This window comes from Chaetodon auriga, chromosome 9 (genome assembly GCF_051107435.1).
Source record: "Chaetodon auriga isolate fChaAug3 chromosome 9, fChaAug3.hap1, whole genome shotgun sequence".
Taxonomy (NCBI): Eukaryota; Metazoa; Chordata; class Actinopteri; order Chaetodontiformes; family Chaetodontidae; genus Chaetodon; species Chaetodon auriga.
In genome coordinates this window covers 17389761-17401667 of record NC_135082.1, presented here as the reverse complement: position 1 = coordinate 17401667, position 11907 = coordinate 17389761, and the positions used below count along the sequence as shown (strand labels likewise).

The 11907-nt window shown below is 42.4% G+C and overlaps 1 protein-coding gene across 1 annotated transcript; it reads right to left on the bottom strand.

Moving 5' to 3' along the window:
- Positions 1-348: 348 nt before the first annotated feature.
- On the bottom strand, positions 349-9483 carry LOC143325430 (uncharacterized). The gene is made up of 7 exons (XM_076738461.1): positions 9000-9483; positions 7177-8734; positions 5174-5202; positions 4376-4504; positions 3575-3641; positions 3315-3422; positions 349-2642 (listed from the first exon to the last, which is right to left on the bottom strand). Exons 1-7 carry the CDS (start codon positions 9113-9115, stop codon positions 1998-2000), a joined length of 2652 nt encoding a protein of 883 aa, XP_076594576.1. The 5' UTR covers positions 9116-9483; the 3' UTR covers positions 349-1997.
- Positions 9484-11907: the final 2424 nt, after the last annotated feature.

The following is an 11907-nucleotide window of genomic DNA, read 5'->3' as shown; positions in this document are numbered from 1 at the left end:
ACCTCCTGACTTGCCAGGACTCTATTTCTGACCCTCAGTCCACTCGTGGACATTTCAGTCACTGCACAGATTGATGAGCACATGTGCAATCTTTCTGTGAGCGGCATTGTCTGTCCCATCTGTTTGTTTTTGTTTTGTTGTGTTGTAAAAAAAGGAAATGTTTCATAAATAAAATATAGAAGGAAAAAATATTACATTTTCACTGCAGCTAAGAATAGCAAAGCTGTCTCCGTGTTGTTTGTTACATAAAGAGCGAGTGCTCTTTATGATGTTTGAAGATGACAAGAAGAGAGAGAGAACAAAAAAATCATGAATAATGAGCAGACGTCTGTAAAATGAGATGCTGCATTAATTAAAGATGATTATTTTTATTGGTAGAAGAGCTGAAATGACAGGGTTACATGTTGAATGGATGCAGGCCTGCAGTATTCAGAGTTGCACAATGCAGAGGGTAAAGTGTACACTGATGACAGATGGGAGCTATACAGATCTAAATAACATTAATGTGTTGCAGCTGCACTCTGTCCAATCTACATTGTCCCAATACCTTCACATTAACTTCAAGTCTCTTAAGTGTGCATCATCTTAAAACATCTACCCAGTAATATTTCAGAAAGGAAAGGATGCATTATATATATACACACACACAGTCAATAAATATTTGCACAAAGTAATGCATTTTACATTTTCTGCTAAACTAAAATTACATTTCACATAAATCAGTGAATCATATTAAATATTTTTAGTAACTTCAGATCAGTTTAAGGGCAGTTTTCCTGCTCTGAGTATCTGTTATCAATCAAACAGCTCAAGGTTGTTCACAAATATGCAAAACAACCATTAAAAATGAACATCAGCAAACACAAATGAGATTATGTCTGTAAAAGCTTCAGGAGGTGCTGCGTTTCTGCCTGGTTGAATCATTAGTAACAAAAGCAGAAGTAATATCTTTTTCATGGATGTTGACACCAATGTGACATCGTGTCGACAGGCTGTTGTTGAAAGATGACTATTAGGATGCATTGCTTCAAGAGGTGAGTGAGCCCCACTTAGCTCAGCACTGAAAAAGGTCATCAGCGTTATTCCTCAGGTAGCTACATCAGTCTTTGTCATTCAACTGCCATTTATTGAATTAAATCAACTCACAGAGCAGCCGTCTCTCATAAAATCAGACTTAAGTACACGGCTGACAGACGTCCTTGATGTCTCCCACTTATAAAAACCTTGTCTTTCATTGTACTAATCAGACTAAAAGTTCAGACGTTGTTGAGCCCTCTGCTGGATGGAGAGCTCTTTCTATCTGAGAAAAAGATGCGTTTATCTTAAAAAAGGTTTTTGTTGGAGGTGATTCTTCACATCAGCTTGATGTCTGTTATCACTGACAACAATGGATGACTCATTTTATCTCCTCACACTGGCACTTATCTAAGCACAGAGGCCATTTTGATTCACACTATTGTCAACAGGGACAGTGGAGACTTTGTGCGCAGCTGCCATCAACATGCTCTCTGTTCATTTGGGAGGAAATTATAACATAACAGGGAAAGGGAACAGACATGGTAAAGAACACATTACCGGAATCACCACTTAAATGGAAATATATATTTATAAAGCCTACATGGAAATTCACCAAATATTATAGAAATAGGCAATATACAGCAAATTAATTATACTGCATCTTCTCCATTACTGCAAGTGTTTTTGTGTAAATTGTTTTCCTCACACAGTTCTTTTGTGGAAATCTAGTGTGTCCAATTTTTATGTTTCAACATCATGAAAAGAGTTTTCTTCCTTTTTCTCTATGAAGTCTCGTTAATAAAGTCCTGTGAGCACCTAAAAGTAGATTATATACAAGCAAAAAGACGGATTTCCCCAGCTTCAGCAGCACTGATCACAGTGTTTACATCTGACAGCGCTGACATACATGAATGAATACACACTTCAATGCAATAAGATGAGACTATACATTCATCCCGCCTCGTTTTTGGATGACATTTTCAGTCTGCCACTTTGCCTGTATGCTCTGCTCCACCCGCCCACTCCTGGCCGTCCTGCTGCTCCTTCCCTTCACCCGCCTCTTTATGGGGCTGCAGCTGCTGCATAAACTCATCCAGGATCTGCTGGGCTGACATGGATGTCACATCCACAACGTCCTGCTCTAAAAGTGTTACTTTCACCCCTCCCTTCCCACCCCAGCTGTCACCACCCACATGGGTCTGCTGGAGGTGTGGAGGGGTGTCAGCATGGTCAGCGCCCAGGGGAGGCTGCTGTTGGTTTTGGGGGTAGAGAGGTTGTGGTCTGGCAGCATAACTGGCAGCCAGATTTTTACAGATAGCAGTGCTGATGTCAGCTACAGAGAAAGGCGGGCTGTGGCTGGACTCGTTCTGGCCTGAGAGACTTCCATCACTTCCTGCTGTCTGCAGCCCCTGTTTAAATGGTATGAAGGCCGTTACCCTCTGCGGACCTGCCTCTGATTTCGTCAGCCAATCATTTGCTGCTTCATCCATTTTAGGAGCGTGGGATTGGCCTGCTTGTGGAGTGGTGGTAGAATGGCTGACTGGAGCAGCGGTCGTCAGAAGCTTCTTTATGGCCTCAGGCGAATCAAAGTGCTTCTCCAGTAACTCCTTTATCAAGCACGGCACCTGAGGTTGACACACCAAACATAGACATGAATGAATTCAATCCATGCGAAAGAGGAAGAAGCATAGCCTCACCCTGCATCGTTCCACGTTATTTTGCATCTTTTTAATTAATTTATAAAATACAAGGATTATAGCAGTGGTTCCTGATCAGTGTCGGCTTGTGGCTCCTTGTCACAGCTTTCAGATGTCTGTCAGTTGTTATGAGTTCTGCTAAAGAGAAAACTGTCCTCTAAACTTCCCTCATAGTTTCATTTTCAATTACTGTTCAAATGATCAAATATTTATCTAAAAATATAGATGAAATGGAAACAGATTTTTGAGGCAGAACATTGTTCTCACGACCCCCAGATTTATCTTGTGACGCTCTGAGGGGGCCCTTATACTGTGAACTACTTATAACTTATACTTACAACCATAACTACTTGAACTACTTATATACAGCACAGTTGCAAACATACTTGTGTTTCACACGTGAATTTTTGGACACTGGCTGATGTGGTTTCATTATATTAGATGTCACATATTCATATAAAACACCAGCAATTAAGACTAATCCACCCCAATAATGTGTTTAGTAAAATATATTCAATCTGGTGACATTTACTGTCTTCTGTATCTACTTCAGCTATGTGTAAGTGAGCCTGGATGTCCAGTAGATGGCACTGTGCTCACATTGATGTTCTCCAGGGCTGCCATGGTCCTGTGTGCGTCCTCCAACTCTGAGCTCAGCTGGGACACGCGGTTTAGTAGGTACTTCCTTTCACTGCTCAGGCTCTCTGACTGCACATGCGCACGCACACACACCAAGATATGCAAGAAGGTAAAATTAAAGTGAAAGAAGTTCAGGGTTTGTGAACGTATTGAGACATACTCCTCTCTTTAATCATTTACCCGTGGCTTCGTCAATCTTATCTGCATGCAAGTTTTCTCACCGCTATATGCAGGTGTTCCCCCAGCAGGTTATTGGCCTGTTTGGTCCCAGAGTGGGTCTCTAGAAGGCTACAAGACACAGAAAACCACAGAAGAAAGAAGAAACCATAAAACTTGAATGACCTATTATTAGTATTATGTCTATACACACCACTCTACCATGTTATTATTTTACATCTGGGCTTAAAGACAGTTGTTTTTCAGGCCAAATGGCAGCCACAAACTCTCCTAATCAATATGCAACAGCTGACACCAAACTGGAGTCTAGTGTGAGGTGACCATTCACTCCATCTGCCTGTTGTAGAAGGTGTGGTATGTGCCTGGTATGCTGCAGCTGTTGTTTGGTGATAAATACAGGCTCGACAAGGTTAGGGTCACAACAAGTCTCTCACTGGTGAGTGTGAAGGGACAGGACAGATGCCTTGAGCCTCTTCTCTCTGTTGGCCAGGGAAAATGGGTCACTGCAGAACCAAAAGACTCACAGAAATGTACAGGGGTTTTATCCAATATGTTCCATGGATCAGTGAATCTATAGAAACTGTTATGTAAAGTCATAGGTTGAATTGATCGCTTTTAATTGATTACAATTGGCTCTGGAGTTGGTGCGTGCGCACACATCACACCATTTCCCCCTCATACAGAAGCATCTTGTCCTTTATGCGCTGCGTCATCATACACACATGGATGATATGTTTTCCTGTCCTGAGCAGTCTCCAGTATTTATTTGTGTATATAAGTCACAGTGCATCAACCACGTTAATCCATCCTGCAGGTTAAATTTTTCTCCGTTTATGATCACAAACCTTTTATATTTCTCCTTGACATGGCTGAGCTCGTCCTTGGTCCTCTGCAACTCCGCCTCCAGGCTCTCGATGCATACCACAGTCTGCAACAAGTTCTGGTGAAGATCGGCATTCTCCTCCTGCAGCGCCCTGAACACAGAGGAATGATGGGAGATTGAGTTTTGCCAGAGAATATATTTATCCTAGAGATTATTTAGTTGCAATCTTGGATCTGGATACCAATACCTATACATAGGTATATGATCAAGGTCCGGAGATTATAGAGTTTAAAGAGCTCAAGAACTCTTCCAGATGGGAAAGTCTCTCATATGCCTCCATTTTATGAATCTATTCATCGTGCATGGTTAGCACTGATAAACACTACAAAGATGGCTGCTACAAAGGTTGTACGCCAGCAAAATAATCAAGACTCACAAAGATCAAATTCTCTGCACCCATTTTAAGAGTGAATCCGCTAAATTGTACTAAACATATTAGAGGAATAGTGTGGAAAGACAGCATGAATGGACGTGTATGAGGGTTTTCATGTGGTGCTTATGTTATTTTGTCCTACTTCTCTTTAGTTTCTCACATATTCATTCACATAACAAACACAGATACGGTTACATAAAGGAGTGCTATAACTACACCTCTTCCTGTTAAAAGAGGAGTGGAGACAGAGAGGATGCTCATTCATGTAATCAATAACCACTGACCCATCACAAGATAGACAGAGAGGGAACAGAATGAGCCAGAGAGAAATGTACAAAAAGCACCACTCAAAAATGTGAGCAGACAGAAAGTATGTGACACACTTACTGGAGACGATCGGCATCACACAGCGTGTCCTAGAAACAGAAAGAAAGATAAGAGAATAATACTCATGCAGGAGACATTAGGTAATTTAGGATATAATACTAGCATAGCTTCCTTTCATGCAGTGCGGTCCTTAAGTATTTGGACAGTCTTTGGCTTTAATTTGAGAGCGTCTACATCCACCTTCCATGACTTCTAGACTTGTGACCATTAACACTCCCTAAACACTCTTGCTGGACATCAGAACCTCAGCCTCATAGTCATTGTTTCATTTGAATTCCAGTGTGCTGGAGTAGAGCCAAAACAATGAAAAACACACCACCGTCCAAATACAACACACACTGCAGATATCCAGCGTTAGCACGCCAACTGGAGCTTTCGAACAAAGCCATTTAAAGCTGCTGATCTGAGTCTGTAATCTGCAGCAACATTGGGAGTGACTGACTCCAGGCCTGTTGCTATAAGTGAAAAAGCACAGATATATAAAGAACAATGAATAGCAAGAAAAAGGACGTCACATCCATCCTTCCATCCAGCTATTTTTGTACACACTAACTACCGTTCAGTGTTATGAGAGCTGGATCGTGCTGGATGCTGGATGCATCGTGTAAAAGGCAGAATACACCAAGGATGGGCCATCAGTCCATTACTGAGGACATGACAGATTGAATAAACCACTGAGTTATGGCAGACCCATGCCCAGAAATGGATTGATTGATTAGTTCCGCGAAACTAAAGTGTAGCTCGGATTTTCCCTTTTGTATGTGTGATTTTGCACATGTAGGTGTGTGTCTGAGTGAATTCGCTGAACCTTTACTTGACGAGATAAACTCAGTGAGACCAAATCCTTCACAGTGACCACATGGAAAAAGGCAATGTTATGTAATGTTATGTCTATTTAGCAGTACATGACAGCGTAAGCCTGAGCAGATTCTTACATAAGAGCAATGTGATATATGCTCTTATCCAGCCAGCTCACTCTCACAGTTTGCTGAGTGCTGGCTGCTTGTGTGAGCTGGTGTGAGAGATTTGTCTCAGCGTGTGTGTGATGTGTATTGTTACTTTGCCTAAAACGTCGATTCATTGAGCATACGGTGCCTCGAGGCTGGTCTTTGAAAACAAACAGCTGTACCATTTAAACCACTGTACTGATAAAGAAGGTACTTTCAACAGGAGTTTCCCTAAAAAGCGCAGCACTCTCATCTGCTGCATTGCTGAAGAATGACTCAGCTTGCAATGCGTAGTGCTTGACACATCCCACACAGCCTGTGACTCAGCTACACTGCGTCTGCAAGAGAGGAGCAACACTCCACTCGTTATGTGCTCATCCTGTTCTTTCTACCGACATATCTGTTTTGAAATTGTTTGTTCTTGGTTTTTGGTTGATTTGAGTCATGTTGTTGCATATCTCAAAGCAATACATTGTGTATAGAACACAACACATTTGATTCATGTCTGTCTCACAAATACCCCATTTCAAGGCCATTTGTGGTATAATGCTGAGGTTTCTCCACCCCTTTGTTCAAATTCATTGATTTTATTTGATGAACATTTTAAAATGACCACATATCATATGAATCAATATAAATAAATTTTATGTGCTAAGGAAGATATATCATTGTTGGGTAACTTATTTGTCACTTATAATGTCTTCTTTCCAGACTGGCAAATGCAAAACAGAAACAAGCTTATTATAGAATGCAGCTGTATATATGTATTTAAACATGTGCATATGTGTTTAAGATATTTGCAACCATGATGTTAACAACCAGAACACATTTTCATAAATCATTTCTGCCCCTAAAGATGGTGAATATCAGTAAAGCTTATAACATTATAATAACCGCACTTATGTGTTTAAAACATTATAATTATAATACTACTGATGACATTTCACTTTCAGATTCATGATCTGAGGCCTGATATCTCCCTTCACTCCTGTCTTTCCTGTCTCATGTTATTCTACCCTCTTGAAGCTGGAAATCGCTCTATTGAAGTAAACTCACCCTGCATTGTTTAGAGTGCCCCACATGCTGTGAATGGTGTCGACCGCTGTGCTCCGAGCTGTGGCTGGTGGCTGTGGAGGCTGTGTCTCTGGCCCTGGATGAATCTGATTTTATGGATGAAGATTCAGATCCGAGGCCCGGCCCTACAGCAGGGCCAGGGTGCACCTGTTGAGGCTGGTTCTGAGGGAAGTGCTGGGTATGCTGACTGTAGGAGGCAGCGGGCTGCTGTTTGCGGTGGTGGCGTTGTTTGGGCTGGCTGGGTTCTGGGCTGGTGCTGGTGCCATCTGTGAGGTGAGGGCCACATCTAGTATATCTGACCCCTGACAAGGAACCTCCAGTGGGTGACGGCCTCCTGTCTTTACGGTTGCTTCCATGGTGAGTATTGTGGCCGGGAGAGTAGGGGTAGTGATGAGGCGGGGGGCTGCCGTGATGGTTCTTAGCTGCGTACGAGATCAGTTTGTCGGGGTTGGAGCAGTCAGAGTGTTTCCGAGAGCTGCTGCGAGCTGCTTTCTCCTGCCTGCCGTGCTGTTTCGGAGGCCGCTCTCTCTCCTCCCCTGAGCTCTCTCTGTGCTTCTTGGGTGGGAGCTGAGGCTTGACTGGGCCAGGTGTTTGGGTTGGGGCAGGTGTCTTCCCAGTAGCTTTATTATTGTGTACACCTAGGATGGTGAGATCCGATGGACTTATAACCTGTTTTGTAATCTCATCTAGAAAGGCTGAGAATTGCAACTTCCCTTGCACAAAATTTGCCCTGGCTTGCTGTATCTCCACTTGAGTGATCCCGTTCCCCTTCTCTCCAGTGGGATCTTGTCCCTTGGGAACTCTAGGGGACAGCACCTCCATCGACTTAGCCTTGCGAATGTCAGTGAGAGGCTCCTTGTTTTTGAGGATGCCTTTGCTGGGTAGCTGGCTGGAGGACACTGCTCTCTTGGGGCCCTTGGAGACCCCTAACAGAATGTCCTCCTCACTGAAAGCCAGGCTTCGGTTCAAACTAACTGTCTTATAAAGAGGTCCATAGTTCATGTGCGGTGCTCTGGAACGTTCCCCTCCAATATCACTTTCATTACCCTGCAGAGGACCTTCATCACTTCTGCTGTGACCTCGGTCAAGAGAAGATAAAACATGCTTTCCCCTCTTTTGTGGGCTCCTGTGTATCTCACTACACACACTGCCATTTTTTCCATGTTTGATGGTGGCAAAGACAATAGGCTCGTCTTCCCTGAAGCCTCTGCGCACATCTGCAATATTAGAGCAGGACAGGGAATGCTGTGGCTGCTCAGCATGACGGAGAGAGAAGGGATCATTTGCACTCTCCTCTGTGTACCAGGAGGAAAAAGAGGAGGACGAGGAGGAGGAAAGGGAAGAGGAGGAGGCCCTGGAGACAGGCATCTCATGGTTGTAGAGTATCTCATCCTCTTCACTGTGTTGAAATTGTTGTGTTTGATGGCGATGGTGGGCATCGTGATGATGGCTGTCATGGAGATAGTGACCGTGTTGATGGTGACGGTGTCGCCCATGACTTTCATCTGTATTTCTGTCTGTGTCATCGAACATTGTGTACCTACAGTACAAGAACACATGAATATGACCAGCTTTAATGGTGTCTTGGAACCTGTCAGATATGCACACACATAACTGTGTTGTATGATATAGTCAGCATATATATAAATTCAAACCATCGTCATAATCTGTATATTTGATTCCGACATGCAGATGTAACTTTCGCTAAATAACGCCAACCTGAGGATATATGTGACTTTTACGTTTTAATGCCTCTGTCATTATATATGATGACCAATCTGGCAGACTGGAGGTAACTAACCTACCTGTGTGACTGAGGGTCTTGGTGATGTTGAGGATGATGATGGTGGTGGTGCTTCCGCGGCTTCATGATCTCGTCTGGACCACAGGGGCTGTGAACAGGCTTGAAAAACTTCTCCATCACCTGTCTCCTCCTTGGTGGTGGGCTGTGGATGCCGTCCTTGTTTGGATTGACAATACGAGGGGCACTGATGGTGATCCGTGTCGGTACTTAGCTGTGTCCTCTGCTCTGCAGCTCCAGTTTTTTGACAATCTTTTACTCTACAAGGCTACAACTTGTCTGTTGGTGTCAGAGATCTATGCTTCAGACCAGACCTGCTGCTGTTTCTCAACACAAAAATAGGGACAGCATGTGGACAGCTATTCTGAAAATAAATTCTATTGTAAGCTAGCTAATAAGGAGTTCAAAAAGTTTCCTCTCAATGGTAATAGTAGAAAATAAATTTCCAAGCGTTTCAGCAAAGTATCCAGTTTGTCCAGATTGTCTCTACCTATATAAATAAGTTTGTCTGTCTCGATGGCTGGCCGCAGAATAATGGAATCACAGCTCATGAGCAGGAATGTATGAATTCCTGAATGGTGGCTTGATTTTGCATCAAGCCTGATGTAACAGCTGGGCACTCATTGAACCAAATGAAAGAGCAAGACCTTTGTCCTCATACAGGGGACAATCGAATCAAGCCCTGTGGGACAGGATCTATATCAGGGTTCATTTAACGCACTGATGTATCATGAAAAGTGGGGTTTGACCATATGTTGGTGCTGCCTCATGCTTCATGTTGATATCTTATACTTTTGTGTGACATTTGTTGTTTACATTGTTTTCACCAATTTTCGTAATACACAAAAAGCACGCATGAGCATTAACCAGATATATTGAACTTCCCGCAGCTTCCCCATTGATTTTGAGAGGTTTCCTGTTGCAATCTGGCTGAGGCCTACATAATTACACTTACTGGGGGTGGGTGATTTGACAATATATACCATGGGACAATCTAAATTTTTCATTTGCCATCAGAGATTACGCCTATATCATATGATTTTTACTGTGGCAGCTAATGCTTTAGTCTATCTGGCAGTATTAAATCATTTTTGGCAATGATATAAATTTAGAATCAAGACTGTTAATAGTCAAATTGAATTTTTACAAGATGTTTGCATCAACGTGATTGATCTATTAGCTTTTTAGTTTGCTGGATTTGCCAAAACCTTCTTCTTTGTCAAGTTATTTAATTGATAAACAACTTCTCAAATGATTTTCCAGGTTTATGGCGGTGTACTGTATTTCAAATTTCACAACTCCACCTCTGGCGCAGCGTCATCCCTATGTCCAAAAACTTCCCAGTTTAGACACGACTGAACGTGTCTAAGGACTTCTAACAATCCCTGAGTCACTCAATGCGGATTGAGAACAACTCCTTCATAATAACTTTGATCAAGTGTCACACAAAGGTCTTGATGAGCCTATAGCATGAAGGGCCTTGGTGTGGCATTGTTATCACGTGTGTGACAATGACTATATCCTGTCTAACAACCGTGAAAGAGATCAATTCATTAGGTTGGGTGGGACTGAAACTCATCCACAGCTGTAGTGATCAATGGCATGGAGCTATCATGAGAGTAGTTACATAAGGGAGGTTGCCCAGACTTGTCCAGGGTACTGTCAATGCTGAAAACCAGTTCATCAGATGAAAACACAAATGGCATGTGTTTACGGCACCCTGCGCCCTCTGTCGGTGAACAAACGTAACTGTCATTTTGGCTTTCTGTACTGGTAATTTTCCACCCTGTCACAGCAACACACTCCCAAGGACTGGCTTTGTCTGGAAATTTCTAGTTTGATCACGTACACTCTGTAAGCTGCATTAACACTGCAATGGCGTATCACTTAAATAAACGTTATATTGGACAGTAAAACCTCCATCAATACCATGAAAGATTGTATAAATAGGTCAATAACTACACAACAGCCCAGAATTTGACACCACGTGATACATTTGATGAAAAAGTACTGCCTGGACCAGCAGCTTTTACTACAACTACTAAGCAATCTACCATAAAGAAAAATGCGTTCGCATAGGCCATCCAAGTTACAGGAGATGAGATGAGTTGGCTGTTTTCTATTGTTCATCAATCACAAACAGCATATCATTGCGGTAAATGGGAAGTAGATCCGCCAATTCAACCAAACTATTCTAGTTTGATCCGGTTTGTCGGACCGTGTAACACACAACTAAAGATTCATCCGCGTAGTCGTTCGTGTGACGTCAGCTGTTTTGATTGTTCGTTCCACTGGTGCAATGTGTTGAAAATACTTCTTTTCTGTTTTAATTGACCTTACTGTTTTCCTTTTCATATATTTCCAAACACTGAATTTCACTGACTATATTAACACACCCATACTTTGTTTACTCGTTGTCTTACTGAGCCAGTTTGAATGGGAGCACCTCTTTGTGAATTAGTACTATGATAAAGAGTGTCCTATTGATATTTTTTTTTCTCCAGTTGATTGATTTATTGACTTTCTGTTTTGAACTCCATTCCAAGGTTTCAATCGACATTTATAAGTGGGTTTTTCATGTGAGAGTGGGACTACTTTTTATCGGATGAATAACTCGTCTTACTGTAGCCGACTCACCCAAACAGTATAAATACTGCTGGTGACGCCATTTCGTGTCGCACTACACTGCAAGAACGTCGTCGTGTAGTGAGGCGCGGCAGGTTAAACTCTTTTCTTTTTTCCTTTTAAAATTTCGAGATTCAGTTGTTGCGACTGAAGAAATGCCGTTTCGTACTACCTCGCTTAATAATTGTAAATAGTTTGATTGTAGGGTGTTTTGAGCAGTCAGTGAACATGAGGCCCAGTCTCAAACGCTGGTAACGTTAGCTTTAATTTCAAGGTTCAGTGCCATT

Excerpts from the sequence above, each read along its gene's own strand:
- LOC143325430 (XM_076738461.1), bottom strand. The coding sequence starts at position 9,115 with ATGGAGAAGTTTTTCAAGCCTGTTCACAGCCCCTGTGGTCCAGACGAG. Across the intron at positions 8,735-8,999 it reads CAAGACCCTCAGTCACACAG|GTACACAATGTTCGATGACA; the intron begins GTAGGTTAGTTA and ends CTTGTACTGTAG. Across the intron at positions 2,643-3,314 it reads CAGCCCTGGAGAACATCAAT|GTGCCGTGCTTGATAAAGGA; the intron begins GTGAGCACAGTG and ends TGTCAACCTCAG.